Source organism: Trematomus bernacchii, unplaced genomic scaffold (assembly GCF_902827165.1).
Source record: "Trematomus bernacchii unplaced genomic scaffold, fTreBer1.1, whole genome shotgun sequence".
Taxonomy (NCBI): Eukaryota; Metazoa; Chordata; class Actinopteri; order Perciformes; family Nototheniidae; genus Trematomus; species Trematomus bernacchii.
Genome location: NW_022987574.1, coordinates 2745245 through 2764972, shown reverse-complemented (window position 1 = coordinate 2764972; position 19728 = coordinate 2745245). Strand labels below are relative to the sequence as shown.

At 42.5% G+C, this 19728-nt stretch overlaps 1 protein-coding gene across 1 annotated transcript in view; it reads right to left on the bottom strand.

Moving 5' to 3' along the window:
• The window catches only part of LOC117479651 (E3 ubiquitin-protein ligase HECW1), a 215454-nt gene that overhangs the window by 9049 nt on the left and 186677 nt on the right, over positions 1-19728 (bottom strand). Inside the window, exons 17-25 of the mRNA XM_034126757.1 lie at positions 18434-18619; positions 17862-17996; positions 17430-17541; positions 16954-17050; positions 9978-10061; positions 9756-9862; positions 4230-4344; positions 3629-3742; positions 2085-2237 (exon numbers count right to left, since the gene is read on the bottom strand). Of these exons, the coding sequence (XP_033982648.1) occupies positions 2085-2237; positions 3629-3742; positions 4230-4344; positions 9756-9862; positions 9978-10061; positions 16954-17050; positions 17430-17541; positions 17862-17996; positions 18434-18619 (1103 nt within the window). The remainder of the gene's footprint in view (positions 1-2084; positions 2238-3628; positions 3743-4229; positions 4345-9755; positions 9863-9977; positions 10062-16953; positions 17051-17429; positions 17542-17861; positions 17997-18433; positions 18620-19728) is intronic.

Here is a 19728-nt window from a genome sequence, read left to right as displayed (position 1 = left end):
AAGAGGTGTCAATCACCAAAATCGACCAATGGGTTCCAGAGATATGGCAAATACACCCAAATGACCCCAGAGGTAGGTTTTATTTTCTAAACCTCTCTAAAAAGGTCAAATTGCACTTGTTTTGCATCAATCTTGATACAGGGTACTTATTATATGTTATAGTTTGGATTCCTAAAGGTTTTTGTCTACTATCCCATCATTCAAGGGTGGTTTTCACTATAAGTAATGGACGGAAACTATCATTTACATTTTTTTACTATGTTCAATCTGAATTTACTTTAAAATAAAAACATCTATATTGATTCTGACTTTTCTAAATCCAACTCACAGGTGTATCATTGCTTTGAGAAAAAAGATTATTAATTTACCCCTTTTAGAAGTGAAGATATAGTCATTTGTTCTGGGAATGTCATTTTCGAGCCTGAGACCTGAAAAACAGGCTCAGGGTAAATTAATAATCTTTTTTCTCAAAGCAATGATAAACCTGTGAGTTGGATGTAGAAAAGTCAGAATCAATATAGATTTTTTTTATTTTAAAGTAAATTCAGATTGAACAAAATGTAAATTATAGTGTCAATATTGAAAATGCTATTCATTTAGATTAGTAAATCACATGGCATTTTTCCCCATGTCGAGACCTCCATTGTTCAACGGTGTAAAAATGTTCTTTCCCACGTTGAGCCACTGATACAATTAGAATGGCTATCTGAGACATCCTATGCACAGCAGCGACTTTTCATTGCCTGCTTTAACAACTTTGATGCAACTGGTTCAAACCTAGTTGATGGTTCTACTGCCTCATAATGCAGTTTCAATCCAATTGCTAGAGATGGGACTGAGACAGCCACAAGGATGCAGAAAGGCTAGGAGAATACCAAGGCTGCGACTGTAGTTCTTGCTTGACTACTTCCTAACAGATACTCACAGGCAACAAGTTCCCTAACCTGCATGTTCGAAAGTGCTTACAAAGGATGCAGACCACCTGTGCAAGGCTGGGTTGAATTGAAGGAACAGGAGGAGCACCTGCATTGATGCACCTCCATATTAATCTCAAACAGAGAGGAGGGCACTTCATTCCTGCTGGCTTGCCATTTCTAACACTGTTTTTTTTACAGTGAGATAGCGGTGGTGGGAACTGGCAGTAGTTGGGAAGTGCTTAAACCTCCATCCTTGTTGTTACTAGCCCCATGGCAATACAGGTAAGTGTGATACTTCACCCAGAAGACACATTAACCTTTTTTTCTGCTTTTCACTATTTAATAGTGATAATCACTTTCCGACTAAGTGATGCGCCTGCCTGCCTGTATGTGTCCTGCCTTACATTTTTTACTAATTTGATTTGTGGGATAAAGAAAAAAGACATCTGAATATGTTACAAAACTACAAGCAATACACCTCTGGAGCAATCCAAAATCCAACCAATTTCATCTGTGGACAACACGGACTTCTATACTATACTATAACACTGCACTTTGCATTTTGTTCACTATCTTTCAAGATCACAGTGTCACACAGTGCCCTGACTCAGGTGGTGATCAAATAATCACTGACAGGGCTTGTTCCTTTCTATAACCATAAAATCAGTTGAAATAAATCAAAGGAGCCCGCTCAGAAGGCTTTGGGGCAGCATGGGAGGTACCAAGCCTTTGTTGAACCCTAGGCTAAATGTTTACCTTTCTTTTTCCCTATTAATTTGTATTTGTTTTAAAAGGGTAATAAAGTAATGTGCAAGATACGTATTCACTGTACAAATGGAATATGAAACGGACTAGGGAGCTGGTCAAAGACTGTTGTATTAACAGTCTTTACAATAAAAAAAAATGTTATGGACTGATTGAATAGCCAAAAAAAGTGTGATCTCACAGATAGTCATTTTCAGGGAAAAACTTGAATCAACCAGTAGTGTAAATGTTATTTCTTAAATAGAAAACAGCTATAAAGAAAAGTGAAATTGTACAATTATAGTAAAGAAAACTGTACCAACTGACAAATTGGAGTTGGGTTAAAGTATATTTAACAAAACACTGATTCACCCCGTGTCTCTGTATGTTTGTTTGTTTGTTTGTTCCTATTGCACAGCTTACCATTCCAGATGGTTTTCAACAAATGCTGACATGGGGCTGATTTGAACGGTGTAAGTATCGTTAGCTGAGTATTCAAACAGACCGTAGTATGGATTAAACAACTCCTGAGACAATAGGAAGAAAAACTCTCTGGACGGACCACTGTAGTCCAATCTGAAAAGAGAACAAGAGACAAAAAACATCTTTACATACTTAACTGTTAATATGATCGAACATTTTTTTTATTTCCCCTGTAACATATATTTAATACAAATCTGGTTCAATTATCGTCATCAAAGAAAAAAGACAAAATACAGTTGAATAATTTTTTGGACAAATAAACTGATTATACAAAGTTTAAAGATGTGAGATATGTTTTCCAATATTCACTTTGGCCATTAATTTGCAAAGTTCTCCAACATGTTCACTAGGTAGACTATATTGGGGCATTTCCACCATGGCGCGGAGCGCGGTTTAAGCGTGCCGTGTCGTGCCGGGCCCGTTTTTGGTTGCGCTTCCACTAGGCCTAGTTCCGGCCCGGGGGTACTTTTTCACCTCTTTTCTGGCCCGACAAAATCGTGGTTCTATCGGGGCCAACAAACAGGGCTGAGTCGGGCTGAGTATGCTAAACTAGAGAGAGAATCGCTGGCAAGGAGGCTACAACTACAACAAGATGAACATATTTGACCGTGATTTAATTGTAATACACGTTTCAAAATGATGCCGAAGTAACAACATACTGATACCGGTTAGTAAAAACCATGAATTAATGCTTTGGCAAGTTTGCAGACAGACGGCAGGTGAAAAACCTTTTAAAATGCGTGTTTTCTAGATGGAGATTGGCTAAGCTAACTCAATATATGCTCCGACCGTCCACACTCACAACAACGGCCTATACAGACATAAATAAAGCAGCGACTGTATTCGCCATGACACAGGCAGTCTGTGGTGTGTACTTGTTTAACTTTTGTCTAGTTTCTGAACATATATAAGGAGCTGTGAGCTCTGAGTGCTAACAGCTAACGGCTGTGTTGTTTTTCTGGGGTTCTCATTGAAGATAACATCACGGCTCCGCCTACACTGCGTTACTATAGTAACTACCCCAGTTCCTAAACTGTAATGGAAGCGCAGCATGAAGTGAGCCGGCCCTAACAAGGCCCAACGCGGCCTAGCAGTACCGAGCGAGGCCGAGGCCGACCGTGTGGTGGAAATGCGCCATAACTTTGTGTTCTGTTGAGTGCTGGGCTTGCAGTGTAAAGTGAGTTGACTTGAAAAAAAATGCCCAGCTGCTTCTGGAAATGAGGTTGATGAGAGTGGAATTGGCTGCTGTTTTGGCAATAAAACCAAAAGAATAAACCCTTTGTGAGAAAAACAATTATGGGGTCCAGTGTTAATATATACAATTTTAAAAGTGCAGCTTTAAAGATATTTTAAACAGTACTAAAAACCAACATGTTGGCAATATAAATCACAAAGCTCTGTGCTTCAAAAGCTTAAAAGAACAGCCTACAGCACATTAGCTGTGTTATTTCATTGGTCAATTATGTGTTGTTTGTGTTGCTCACCCCTCCTCTCCGAGGAAAGTAACGTAGAGTTTGTTTCTCTGCAGCTCTTTGCGGGAGTATGCCATCACCTGGTTAAAGGTTCCCTCCAGCAAGTGTTCTCTCCTGATCAGCAACCTACAACAAGCAGGAAAGCTTACAGATAACTGGTACTTTTACATTTGAAAATCTGAATTTGGAGTTTTTTTTTTGCTTATTTACTTAACTGTTCAGTTTCTGTACATTTTATTTCCCTAACTGTAGGTCTAAAATTAGTTTCAAACTGTCTTATACAAGGGTACGAATACAATTCTGGTTGTGCTATTGGTGGGGAATTAGTTAATTACTATATTAAAATGTAAATGTATTTATCAATGTATTCCTGAAACAGTGGTTGCTGTTTAAATATCCTTAAATATGTAGTTAGACTATATATTAAATATCATAGTTAGGATGATTCAGATCAATTTACATATATTTGGGACCCTACTATAATAATAGTGTGAGCTGTGTCTGAACTGTAACTGTGACAATCTTATTGCATAATATAATATAACGGCTTTGGACCTTTCACTTTATTTTAAGGTGCATTTAATTTATTCATAATGTGAAATTTGAGTCTTACTTGATTTTGCCTGGTCCCTGCCCGTAGCCCTTGGCCTCTAATTTCCTGTAAAAGTTTCTTAGTTTGGCCTCAAAGTCTCTGCGGTAAGGAGCTGGAGCCCTGGCCCTCTGCAGGCCTATAAACACACAACTGGAGTTAATATAAAACACTGGAAACATTTTTTTGTAAACAATGTGAAGTTCTGAGACTGAAATTGAGAGGTAGAGAGGTTCACAGCGCCTTTACAAAATGTGTCAGAAGCTTAATGAGCTATATTTTGTAGAGTCAACAAAGTGACCTATGGGAGATCTTTTTACGGTGAGAATGACTGATGTGGAACTACTGAATTGATACATCTATACATTTGTATCATTCAGCAACAAAAATGTAACTTGTGCTAAAATATTCACTCTTCTAATCTAAAACAAATCAATGCAGGGTAACACACTGGTTGTGAAAATATGAACAATAATAATGAGTTGATCCCACTCTCTGTGACACCATTTCTTAATTCCTCCCATGAATGACATAAATAATCACTCACCATCACACACACACACACACACACACACACACACACACACACACACACACACACACACACACACACACACACACACACACACACACACACACACACACACACACACACACACACACCACACACACACACACACACACACACACACACACACACACACACACACACACACACACACACACACACACACACACACACACACACACACACACACACACACACACACACACACACACACACACTAGATTGAACAGTTGATGGGGAAAATACTGAGTTGATTCTGAGCAGAATTTGTCTACCATATGTTATTTTTACTTTTCGTGAATAACAGGATGTTCTTAACACTGTGAATTGAAAACTCTGCAGCCTTGACCATCTAGTTGCTCTTTCGGAAGAGGAAGCGGGGGGGGAAGAAAGTTTAATCCACAACAAAATTATTAAATTGCATCCTGCAGCACTGTAGCAATAATCCTAATCCTAATTGTTTACAGTGTGTGACATATAGAAACATTTCATAATTTACATTACTGTCTGCAGCTGTTTGTTTGTAAATACATTTTTATGAGACACTGAAATTGAATGCTTTTTAAGACTAGTGCAATCCCGTTTTAATTAATCAAAATGTATAAAAATCATTCAAAACAAATATAAAATCTGTTATGATCTGTCCAAATCCAATACATTTTAATAGTAAGCACAATATGTCAAGTCCTATACCAGGCATGTCCAAAGTCTGATCCGATTTAATATGGCCTGCACTTTGGTCTTATTATGTATTATGTATGGCCCGCTAGCTTTGACGTACAGTGTTTACGGGGAATTGACAAGTGTTACGGCGGAAATTTAAGCCGATGGTATTTGCGTTTGCCTTTTCTGTTAAAGATGCTGTATTTTAATTTTGGTATTTCCTGGTTTCTCTTGTTTTTGGTGGATCTGCGGTAAAACCCGGAACTGTTTTTCTTTAGTTGCCTTTGTTTTGTTTGTCTGTCTGTCTGGAGGTAGGGGTGGGAGGGACTGGTCTTAGGGGTTTTCTGTTTCTGTCTTATCATGTTATTGTGTTTTCTTTTATATAGCACCTGCATTTGTTTCTCCTGTTATTGTGTTATGTGTGGGAAAAACCAATAAATAAAAACGATGTCAGAAGGGACTATTGGCCCCCGGCCGTTCTGTGATTCTCCAGAACACGCAGATGGCCAGTCCGCCCTTACCCTGTATTCCACCAGGTCACAGCGGCGCAGACGGACCCGGTGGAATACAGGGTCTACCACGTTTAGGAACCGTTACGGCCTGTCCACACAGCGGCGTGCTTGCCGGCGGGGGGGGCTGAAACTCGACCAACAACCAATCACATGAATCTCCCGCCCCGGACACACAAGCACGCGGTTTGATTGGCTAGAGCTTGTACTGGCATATGATTCGTTTGGCTGACGCTTCCGCCGAAGCTTCAAAAGTTGAACATTGCTCAACTTTCGTCGCGAGCAAATCTACGCTTCGCTCCCACAATGCAGTTCGGCGAAACGTGACGTCACCCCATTCAAAGTGAATGGGCAGAAGCGTTGAAGCTTCAACGCACGCCGCCGTGTGGACGGGCCGTTAAGCAGAACCGAAATTGTGTATTTTGTATGGGTACCCGGTACCCGGCATTTTCTTATCGGTTCTCATCTGGAACCGAGTTTCGGTTCTCAACCCTAGCCCCCGGGCATATTATCACACATTATCACATTATCAAATCTGGCCCTCTTTGAAGAAAGTTTGGACACCCCTGCCCTATACTCTAGCGACTTCTCCTAAAATGTCAACCTGCCTTATTGCTATTGGCTATTAATGTTCTCTTTCTTAATGCAAAATGGAGTTACAGATGTAGCACTCCAGCCAACAGATTCCTGCCAAAAACCCAACGTATCCCAGCGGCTGGGAATGTTAAGCCCTATTTTTTATGCTCATACTTTTACCTTTGCAATAGTTTGCTTTAATATGCAGTATATTTTTTGTAATATTTTTTTTGGTGTTTGCTGCCTCCTGCTCCCTTTCGGACACATACTGTATGATTTATTATTATTATTAATATGAAGATATTATTAAGATAAGATAAGATAATATGTTACTTTATTGATTGAACATTTTTGTTTAGAGTTCTCTGCTGTCCCACGATAATTGAGAAGGCTCACATTCTGACCATTTTTTAAAACAATAGGCGCTTTCACACCGTCTCCAGTTTGATTTGTATAGAGGGAGCTGTGGCTGAATGGCCGGCGATTAGGTGTGGCGCATTTATCATTAGGTGATCAGAGCTGCCTGCCTGCCGTCAGATTTCATTTAAAAAACAGGTCTGATTTTAAGATCCTAAAATAAATACAAATATATATTTTTTCTAATATTGTTGTGGTCACGTGACTTTGTTTAAAATCCAAGGGTGTAACTTTGGTTTGAGAAGTGGGGGGGGGGGGACACGAAACAGGGGGTCCTCCACAATTAAACATTTTTCCGATTTAATTCAATTTCCTGCCTTTCTACAAATATATTAGGGACTATGGTGTTAAAAAATCCAAGAAAAATGTGTAGTGTATAGCCTTCCGAGTCCTTTTTAAACAAACAAACAGTGACCATACCGTTCACCAGCCCCCACCCACCTCTGAGTGACAAGCTGTGAAGTCAACAGATTGTCTGAGGTTGTAGGATTTCTGCCATGTCTCCACTTTAGTTTGACCAACTGTGTTAATAAGTTATGGAATACTAAATAAATAAGTAATTAGATACCTTACCATTACTGCGCTCATAAAGAATGATAAGAATAAGAATAATGCATATTGAACTGGTTTAATTAATTAGTGAGTTTATTTAAGGTAATTAGGTAGAAGCCCTTTTTTATCAGTAACGAATACAATTAAAATATAATTATCATATTATATATTATAATGCATTGTATATGTATTATTATATTAAGTAATATCAATGGAGAGCTGTGGCTGATGGGCCATTAGGTGTGTAAGCACACAGCTGCCTGAGAGCTGCCGTTTCATTCAGACTGTTTAAAAAAAAAACAACGGTCTGATTTTAACATTGTACAACGAATTGCACAATGAACTCAATGTGTGATTGTTATAGCAGTAATATTAAACACTAATAATACAGTAAACTATTAACACTGTACATATTATTGTTTGCCCGTGGGGAGATGACGAGGCTCCATTAAAATATAAACCTATTTTTAGTGAATTACTGAGTTTAGGCACGTTAACAACGTTTTAATGAAGTTGACATATTTGTCAGTGCTTTCATGTCAATTCGGCGAACATAAACATAAATGATCGTGGTGAAGATGATTAAATTAGGATTAAAAATCGAGAGCTGATCGTGAGGATGATGATTAAAAATCGTTTGTATGAGCCGGTCTGCATTTCCTTACGAAAAAACATAGCGATGGTTTTGTACTTACGCCAACGTGGATTAAACAACATTATTTTGTGAAATAAAAACATGGTGATGTTTTGTAAATGATTACATGTCTCTTATTTAGCACAGAGTATGATCCTATCCGTGACATATGGATCTTAACAAAGATCTGCTATAATACCAGACATAAATCTACTGTATCAGAGTTTATTTCACATGAGCTCCAGTGTGGAACCCCACTGCACCCCCTGGTGGATCAATTATCCATTGCAGCTGGCTTCATTATAATTTAATGTATTTATCAAGGGGGCGGTCTCAAGTCATGCTGGAGGTTTTCCTTTCAGCGAGGGCATACCCCGTGCCGGCCACGGCCCCGGCGTTTCAAGCTGTCCAAAATGAGGTGCTACATCTGTAACTAGTTCGTCTTTTGTACCAAAAAGAGCCCTAGTCGTTGATGGCAGACATCAGCTTGTGTCAGTAATGATATTAAAGGTCCATGGTCCCGCCCCGCTATGATTGGACATGGTAGTTGTATCTTCCTGCCTATCTCAGCAAAACACATGATAGCGCCTTGATTTAGTATTAGCAGAGGCCTGTACTACGAAGCCGGATTTTCGCTTAGCGAGCTAACTTCAGGGAAAACTCTGGGTTTCCGGTCCCATTATCATTAATATCACATCATATCACATCATAATGTATCATATATTTCCTTATCTGAGTCAGCTTATTGAGCCGTATCTGGCTACACATTAAGTTGACGAAACACTCGAGTCAAATGTAATTAAAGTCAGATCCACTCGTGTCTTAGACGGGGGGGGCAGTGATATCATAAACCTGTTAATGTACGCATTCAAACACTTTTTTTTTTACCTGCTGTATTCACCTTGCAGGTGCATCTATGTTGCTTTTATCCTGGATAAAGTGTTTAAGTCATGGATATTTAAAGTTTAACTTCTTTATATTTGTCTAATATTATAGTTCACTTTTCATTCAGGAAGTAAGACGCTGCGCTGTCAGTACGCTTGTCCATGTTTGTGATTGGTCAAATGTTGCTAACCCCGCCCCTTTCATGTGAACGCGCACTCAGCCGGACAGAGAAACCCTGGCTTGAGTTAACGAGTTGATAACCAGCGTCGTAGGACAGCTTAGCGAGAGCGCGTTTGTTTTGGATTAGGTTAACCGGGTAACTCAAACATATCCAGGTTATGTTGAACCGGCTTCGTAGTACAGGCCTCAGGTCTCTGCTGCCCTCTGTTGATAAACATTGAAATGTCATATTTGTTTCACTTTGTTGTGATTTGATTTGTATAAGAAATACACTTAACAATGTAGAACATTGATTGAATGAATTTGATTTTACCTTAAATAAGGCATTTTTATGTCAAAGCATGATCATATTATCAAGTTTCCATTCACATTTATACACAAAACCTGTAAAAAAAAAACTGTTATGTTGCTACGTTATGTGATATATTATAACATTATGTTAATCATCAATTCATGTTTTTTTATTTGATGATTTGATGACTTATTGACAAGAGGGACAATATTTAAAGAAAATCATTTAGTAACTTTGTGCTTGACACTTGTAGCTGCTATGTTTGACGACCTACCAGGAGAGTTTTGTGGTGAGGAGGCAGGTGAACAGCGAGGAGAAATGCTGAAGCCGTGGTGGATGGGATGAGGCGGAACATAAGACATGATCTCCTCTTCAAATAAACTACAAGAAAAACACACAAAACAGAGAGTATTTCCGAATTCAGTCATTTACAGTCAAATTCAATAAAATAGATGTTGTTACCAAACATGGATACTAGTTTCAGTGTGTGTATTACCTTAACAGGATGACTAGGTCTGCATCGCATGACAATTTCTCCACCCCCTGAGTACCTTCTGTCCGAAGGTAGTGAATTTTCTCTCTGAACAGTCAGCAAGACAAATCATTTATTATATATAGTATTTACATTAAGGCAGGTTCCTATCAATAATTATCACAGCTTGATATAATGTAGATTGAAAAAAAACCTCTTCTGTTATATCTCTCACAGGCTCCGCCCTCTACTGGACTCTATGGGTACTACCTTATCATGCAAGCGTTCACCTACTGAGATTTCTATAGACGTAGCCGGCCCCGGGGCAGGCCTACCTGAATGCGTGCACAAGCCCACCGTATATAAGGCGGCCACGCCTCCCATTCCCGTCAGCGAGCGAGCAACAACTGAAGCAGAGAAAGTAAGACGTTTGAAGAAGAAAGAGTTATCATACCTCCATGGAGTCGCCACTTCTAGAGACCCGGGCCTGTCCTTTGTGCCCTGGCTTAAATGGCGGGCGCCGATCTCCACCACCTCTGCTTCGAGTGTTTGGGGGACCAGGATATGGCCGAGGCGGTGCCATTCACGTTCGCCATTCCAGCGGGGCGAATGGCTCCGTTTGCCGTTGTCGGGCACTTCCGGGTCATTATTTGGCAATGCCGAATTAGTAGCTTGGTCCGCCGCCGCTGCCTGCCGTGTGATGGGGTGGGGGGTCACGCCGCATGGCACTTTCCAAAAGGACTGTGTTGATCTCCTGGGAGCCCCCGTGTTTACGGAAGGGCTCTTTGGATCGATCTCCTTGGTCACGTGGGTGAGGAGTAGTCGCAGCGTGGCTGCTTCTTGCTCATCCCCAGAGGAAAGAACACTGTCCCACACTCCCCGCCCCCGCTGTAAACTCCAGTATAGGAGCCAGCAGGTGGGCGCGCTCACGTGAGTGGAATAAACCGAAGTGCTGTCAAAGCACTGTGCGGTATAATAGCTCCGATTAATGCGTTTTCACCGTGGGTGAAATACAGCGTTAACACGAGGGCGCATCGCCCCCCGTGAGAGTGGCCGCGGGGCTTTCAGGGACCTCCGCAGAAGAACGGTGGGTTACGTATTGTAACTCTAGTTCTAGAGTGTGTGAAAAATGCATTCAGTAAAAACGATGGCATTTATCCCAGAGTAAGAGTCATCTATCTCCACAATTCCACATTTCCCCATAATGTCCGTATGGAGCCAATCTTCCTGTTATGGAAGGTTTGGCGGCGGAGTGGGCCACCACAGAGTACAACAGTTTCATAACTGCGGCTCCACAGCTGATTGCACATCCCCTAACGCAGTGTTATGGGGAATGGAAGCGCAGCTGTGTATTAACGGAGTCGATGGACAGGACGCTGAGACTGGGTTATTCACTCCAGTTTTGCAGCATCCCTCCTCCGTTCACAGGCATAAGAGAGGCAAATCTATCATCCCGAGACAGGCAGTGTCTGCTATGCGCGTCTTCGCAGCCTGAATCTCCACATTGGTGCAGCCGGGCGATTGGTTCACAACCATCGACCTGAGGGACGCTTACTTTCATGTCGAGATTGCTCCGAAACACAGAAAGTATTTGCATTTTGCCTTCCAGGGTGTAGCCTACGAGTACAACAGATATACCGTCCAGCTATTCCCTGTCCCCACGCACGTTCAGCAAATGTGTGGCCACAGCGCTCCAACCGCTGCGCGCCCGTGGCATGAGAGTTTTCTTTTATCTGGACGACCTCATAGTCATGGCCAGGTCCAGGGAACGGGCAATGTTTTACACAGCCCAATTGATCCTACACCTAACCAAGTTGGGCTTTACGATCAATTGGAAGAAGAGCACCCCATACCTTACCAACAGGCGTTATATTTGGGAGTGGTGCACGATGCAGGCAGGCTACGCGCCACCCTGTCAGAGAGCAGACAGGCATCCTTGCTTCAGGCAGTTTGCGGACTGCGACAGGGGGCAACAGTGACAGCTTTGACTATCATGCAGACTCTGGGTCTCATGGCGGCTGCTCACGTTGTGGTCCCGCTCGGGTTACTGCATATGCGCCACCTGCAGAGGTGGTTCTCCAGCCTGCGTTTGGATCCCAAGAGGCACAAACGGCGTTTGGTGCCCTCAGTGGAGGGCAACCTCCGGTTCTGGGGGTCCCCGGATCACCTCCGGAGGGGGTCTCCACTAGGGCTGAACGATCAGTGGCGACTGGTCATTAGGGGCAGGCACAGCCCCACCTAGTGTCAGCAGAAAGTATTACAAATAATGATTACAAAAAATGCAAAAAAAAAAAATATATATATAAAATATATTTTAAGATCATGTTTAATCATCTGATTCGTCTGTACATTGCTGTTTTAGTCTGTGTTCTTCTAATTAGTGTCTACAGTGTGTGCCTATTAGGTCTAGGGGAACCTAGGCGCAGCACAATGTTGCACTCTCCCCATTTTTCCCACTCCCAAGCACATGGACGCCAAGGCAGAGAAAGCGTTTGGTAATTTTAATTACCCAAAATTATACACACACAAGAGTAACAAAACCACAAAACAAACAAACCTTTTAACACAAAAATCTTACCTAACGAATGAGACAAAAATAAACGTACAGGCTTCTTACCTACTCTAACATTAAACAGGAGAAAACGAATTAACCAAAGAAAAGGGTTTTGCACTCCTGAGTAAAGATAAAGTGTGCCTGCAAAGACAGGTAAAGTAGCTTACTTTCTCAAGTCTCACAGCAAGAAGAGAAGGACAAGGTATACGGTCAAAGTGCGAACACAGCACAACAGAACAGATATAAATGCGCAACAGTGTTGGGAGTAGGAGAAGTCGAGTCAGAGAGAGCGGCCGAGGAACTGCACGGCTGCAGCTTAATATGCTCCCGTCTCCTCAGGTGGACCAATCAGCATGCAGAAGGTAGCTAATCAGCCAACGGGCACCACCTGCTTGCGCACACACACACACACACACACACACACACACACACACACACACACACACACACACACACACACACACACACACACACACACACACACACACACACACACACACACACACACACACACACACACACACACACACACACACACACACACACACACACACACACACACACACACACACACACACAGTGGGTGTTTCTCAATCGCGAGTAAAGCTGCCGCAGAGCCACTATTTCAAGCATACTACGTCATCGAGTGCCGCCGAAGTACTGTTCCAATCTCCAGCATGAGCTGCCATCCCCACCATACGTCATCTCACATAATTCAGAGCTGATTGGCTGTAAGTACGTGTGCCGCGAAAAGTGTGGTGTGTGAAGAGGAGACGAGAGAGGTGCAGTGACGCGTCCTAAAACCCGGAAGTAAGCTGCGCATGGCTTCCCTCGACAAAAAAGCAATGAGATCTCTCCATAGGATTTTAGAAAATAGCTCGAAATAAGATCTGTGGGAAACGTACCTGTTAGATAAATGCACGTTTTGTTCAGCCGGATAATATCCACATGTCTACCCTACTTTTATAATTTTTTAATCATAAATCTATCGATTAGATTTATGATAGACTTTTGAAACTACAAGAAGATAAGGAGGGCTTTTACAAAAAAGTAATAGAGATTTTTGTCCAGAAGGATAGGCAAATGGACTTCATCTTCAAGTCAAGGTAAGACTGCAATTTTATTGAAAATGGGATCTTACTAAGAGAGAACAATTCAATATTTAAATGATAAAATTACATTTTTTGGGTATCCTTTTGTTGAACTGTCTGTTTAAAATTAATCGAAGCATCAGACAAAAAAAGCTTTTGGTTTAGGTCAAAATATAATATTTGTAAACCTGAAGAGTCAGTGCCAGTGCCTCACCAGCCATGAACCTCACTGCACGTCACTGCAGAAGCTTATATATAGACATCTAAGTTTTTTGTGCCCCACCACTTTTGTACATATAAAAACGCCACTGTGAACGATTAATCGTTGAAATTATGCGATTATCAAATCGCAAAGCTTGCTTTTTTAAAAACTTTTTTTTTTTCTTCTTGTATGTCAGTCATCCACACTAATCAGAAGTGCTGTGCTCCACATGTACCAGCCATTGTTAACCAATCAGAAGTGGCCCATGATAGAAGGTGATAGACAGATTGATCCAATCATCTGCCAAGTATTTTTGAAAGTGCCTGCCCTTTCCAAATGGCTTCCAATGGAGCTTTCCTAGATGGTTTGGTGAAACAAACCATCTGAGTCAGGTTAGATGTTTTACATCTATTACAGGGTGAATCTTTAACTGAAGCTTGACTTTAAAGCAACCCAACGGAAGTTTAATGTAAATGTAGTTCTTTCACTCGTAGCTCGGGCGGGAGCACGTTGATACGACCTTCCTAGCTGGAGATATGGCCGCATTTTACAATAAACAAAACAAATATCGCATATCGAATTGCAATCGAAATATCCGCCAGAAAAATCGCAATTAGATTATTTTCCCAAATCATGCAGCCCTAGTCTCCACTGGGACGGGTGACCTCCTACATCACAGTGTTCACGGAGAACAGGATGGGGAGGGGGCTGCCTAAAGAGAGCTATAGGTGGGTGCTGGTCTTAACAGAAACACGGCACAGCAACCTCCTAGAGCTACGGGCAGTAGTGTTGGTCCTCCAGCATTTCAAACCCTTAAATCGGGGGAGACATGTAATGGTCAGGAGCGACAACAGCACCAAAATGGCATATATCAACAGGCAGGGCGGAGTCCGCTCCACCGCTTTGTTGACCACAGCGGAGAAACTGTGGTTATGGGCTTCAGAGGTGGTGTTAACTCTGGGAGCCCTCCACATTCCGGGTCTGGAGAACAGGGGGGCCGACCTCATGTCGAGGGGCGGCCCCCTGCCAGGCGAGTGGGCGCTTCACCCGGAGGTGGTGAAGCAGATCTGGGCCCGGTTCGGGACAGCAGAGGTGGATCTGTTCGCCAGCCGGCGCAACAGCCACTGTGCCCTGTGGTTCTCCATGGCTTTGAGCGACGACCCGCCCTTGGGGGGGGACGCGTCTGCACACGAGCTATGGCCAAGAAAGCTGCTCTACGTCTCATTCTCCCTCTCCTGGGGAGAGTGAGGCGGGAACGTCTGTCAATCATCCTAGTAGCGCCGGATCGCGTCAGGGCTCCGTGGTACTCAGAGATGACACAGATGAAGATGGGCCAGCCCATGGCACTTCCCCAGTTCTGGGGGGCGATGTCTCAAGAGGCAGTTGCAATCGGGGCGTTACCCACTCTGGGCCGACCTCTCCAGGCTTGGCTCCTGAGAGGGACAGGCTAAGACAGGGTGGATTGTCTGATAGTGTTATTCAGTCTATCCAGGCAGCTAGAGCGGGATCCACCACAGCTTGTTACAGGCCGAAGTGGCTGGGATTCCTGCGATGGTGTGAGGAGCAGAAAATAGAGCCCCCATCTTGTGAGTTGGGATCTATTTTGTCGTACTTACAGTTATTGGTGGACAGAGGGCTTGCTCATTCCACAGTGAAAGTGTATGCAGCAGCCATCTCGTCATGCCATGAGAGATTTGACGGCAGGTCAGCCTTTTCTCAGCCACTGATGTTGCGGTTTTTACGGGGTGTCAGGAGGCTGCGCCCAGTAGTGCACGCCTCCACCCTACCACCTGCCGCTGGTGCTCGAGGCTCTGGTCTCAGAACCATTTGAGCCTCTGGAGCTCTCCTCCCTGAAAGCACTGTTGTGGAAGACAGCATTGCTACGTCAGCCAAGAGAGTGTCCGAGTTAACCGCTCTATCGGTACACCCGAGTTGCTCGGTGATCCGGGGTGACCAGAGCGGGGCGACACTCAGACCGAACCCCTCCTTTGTGCCCAAGAGCCTAACCCCTAGATTCCACCGGGTCCGTCTGCGCCGCATTACGGCTGCACCGCGGTTTTGGTCCGGCCTCCTCCGGCGTCATACCCTACCAGGCGCGTTTCAGAAGCATTTCAGAAGCGGAGTGTCTTGCCTGCCGGCTCGCAGTTTTTGTTGATTTGGGCATATTTCCTGGACAGGCTACTTTGTACAGACAAAGTTAATAATAACTGTAATATTCCAGTTATAAACGACATGAATCAAAGATGTGTTGCTGTATTTTAGTGGTAAAAAAATGCATTCATCATCATAATTATTCTATATATATAATTTACACAGTGCCTGTAAACCGGAGGAGAACGCTGGCATTTATCCTCCTACTTGAAAGACTACGGAGGGATAGGGTCTGCAAAATTAGTTTGTGTGTGTGTATATATATATATATATATATATATATATGCTATATATGCTCTGAACGTTCTACTTCCTGCCTGCCCGACATTACGTTACGGCTGCGCCGCGACAAAAATAGGATTCGATCCTAATTTTAGAGGAGCCCTGCGCCGAGCCGCTTCTGGGACGCTTCTGAGCCGTAACGCGCCGCGTGTGGTGGAATAGCACCCATTGACTAGAGTGGCCGCGATCGCCGTGAGCACCGCGGCGCAGCCATAACGCGCCGCAGACGGACCCGGTGGAATCTAGGGGTAAGGAGTTGAGTGATCAGGTCGAGGGCTATTCAGTTGGGGGGCTTTAATCTTCCACCCCATAGTGGGGCGAGGGAGGCTAAATTGCACCTCCTCTGCCCGGTGCGTGCGCTCGCGTGTTATGTGGAGCAGCTGCCCTTAGACGCACTGAACAGCTGTTTGTGTGCTTCGGAGGCGGGGTGCAAGAAAGAAGCCCTGTCCAAGAAACGCCTGGCAGGCTGGCTCTGCGAGTGCATTGCACATGCTTACGGACAGGCGGGGAGAGCAGTGAAGCTGCTTAGTGGCCAAAGGGAACTTCGAAACAAATAGTTAAGTCTCCAGGGGCAAAAATATATTTTTGCATGAAACATGCATTGTGTAGCACGAATCCTTGCTATATACACACGACAACAGTGATGATAACAAATAAAAGTAAAGAACTAGCATTAGTACCTCATTATTTCTGATTTAATAATTTTAGAAAGAAGCATACCTCAGAGCATGGTTTCTGCTTAGGCTTGACTGTCGCTCTTGCAACATATCAAATATGTTTGGCTGTCGAAGGAATGCCACAATTTTGTCATTGTACGCTAGAGAAAAGATAGAGAAAGACAAATAGAGAATAAGCAGTTAAAAGACAAAAAAAGATTTATGGTGTTGCAGTATAAACACCCATACTGTTATATTGAAACTTGCCGAAGTGACAGACACAGTCCAACATATGTTGGGCTAGAAAACACACGCAGCCAGTTGGCCAATATTGTCACTGCTTGTAAATGAAAAAATAAATAAATAATAATTTCATTAAAAACGGTCCAGATGGTACGTTTTTTGTTTGGGCTGATACCAAAGTCCAGGTATTAGTATCGGCATTGAGAAAGTCGAATCGGTGCATACCTACTTAAAACAATGAATTGCATCAGGTTGATTGTGGCTTAATTAATGATATTAGGCTTTGACAGTGCTTACAAGGAGCAGTCAATTGTTGTGAGTTGTTGTGCTGGTTTCGTATGGCGGCTACCAGGCTGTTTCCAGGCCTGGCCATTAGGGAAGCCCCACGACTCCTGGACACATCAGAGGCCTGGCAACAAACAGCACAAACTTCACATAAACATTTTTTCACATCCTTCATTATCATATTTATAGGTTATTTTCTGTAGATTTATTTGTTCAACAAATCCCATGAGCATCCAAGCAACAAAATATGGACCATAATAAAAAGTATTGTGTGTATCTAAAGCCTGATATCTTTCATTCCTTTGTGCCATAAATCGCCTTCGTTGTCCAAAAGCGTATAGGACACCAGTCATGCTACAGTACATTTTCAGGAAGGGAAATATTTGTGGATTCAATGACGACAATGAGTCACTTTGAATTGATGGTACAGGTAGGTGTGTGTACCTCCCCAGCGCTATAGCTGCGCAATCTCTGCAGATGTTGTCTGTGAGCAAGGTGGCCAGGCAGCCGGCCATTCTGCAGAGGGATGCGCGGGTCAATGAACGTCGTGGCACGACTGTTGTGGTCCACAAAAAAAGACTAAGGAACAGAGAAAAAAAAAAACTACAGTATATTTTGTCAAATATTTATTTGAAATGATCTTCCACAGAATGAATACATTATGAATCAAATTTTATTTAAAAAAAAAGCTCTTTGAATATTAAAATAAGTACATTTTATGCAAAAACATTGACATGCCTTTAAACTACATATCTACTGTCAATCTGACCTCAGAATTAATACAACATTAATATTCTATTAACATGATCATGATCATCATCTATATGGCTTGATCATTTACATAATATTATTGAGTTTGTATAGAATATTTCATAAAAATGTCATTGGTCTTGTCCTGTAACACTGCTTTTGGCACTGCATTAGTTGTAATCTCTGTCTGCTAGTTGTGTAAAATTCTTCATTTAACTCTATGGTCACAATTCTATGCCCACCGTCATTTTACATTCGTAACTTACCTTGCCCTGGGGGTCAGTCTTGATCTCCCAGCCTCTTGGTAGCTCCAGCTGAGTGTCTGCAAACTTGTTGAGGAAAACCACAAGGTCCCGGTTATGCTGGTAGCGCTCAAAGTTTCTGGCGTCGCGGCGCACCTTCAGAATCATGTGTTTCACACAACTGCTGTTGGTGAACACCCGGTAGGCTGCCTGTCAAGAGAACATCAACACGTTTAACGTTGATATTTATAAAATGAAATCACTGATAGTGGGGAAAATACTTTTTGGGTAGTGTTGGCAATGTAATCATGAGTAAAGATCCAGCCACATATCAATAGCCTTCCCACTTCATACTGGCGAGATGAGAATTAGATTTGGACTCGTAACGCCACTATTGTGCAATGTTTGGAAACTAATTGCAATGGTATATCTATCCACCAGGTGAAGCAGTGGTTTGGAAATATGAAAGAGAGTCAAGGTAAGAAAAATGGAATGAAGGAAGAAAAGGAGGATAGAGACAATGAAGGTCACTGACTTTCCTTTTATCCTTTCCAATTCCCTACTTTGTTTTTTACATTCCTCCTTCCTTTACTTCATTCCTGCTCTGTAGTTGGAGTACAACTGGACATTCTGGAGGAGGTAGCGGAGGGGATGACACAGAGGAAGCTGGACTGTATACTGGAGAACCCCTCCCACCCCCTCCATGCAGAGCTAGTGAAGGTGAGGAGCACGTTCAGCCACAGACTCATCCCTCCTCGGCACAGTCCTATGCGCCTCGGACAGTCCTTTGTGCCTGTAGCCATCAGGCTGCACAATCAAGGGCTAAACCCTGTAACCCGTTAATAGTAACCAGGACTGTACATACATAAAACCTGCACTGTTTTTACAAGACTTTAACCTGCACAAAAAAAAGATATATGTCCATTCAAATGACAAACGTTTTACCGTGATATCTAGTTTCAACAGTTACTATATCACTTTATTATACATTTTTGTATTATTGTTTACATTTTTAAATCTATTTTATCTTTATTTTTTACCTTGTGTGAATCCTGTTTTCACTCTGACCCTGTTGCTGCTATAAACGCCTGAATTTCCCCACGGGGATTAATAAAGTTCCATCTTATTTTATCCTATCTTCCTCCCTTATTTCATACTTCCTTATTTCTTCGGTCGAGGAGAGGGATTGTTTTCAGGATAAATTAATTCAATTCACAAGACGGAGACACAAACATGTGCATTTTATACTTATATAAAAAGATAATGTCAAAGATAATCCACCATCTGTATTTTCTCTAGAGGAAAATATTTTTTTCTGT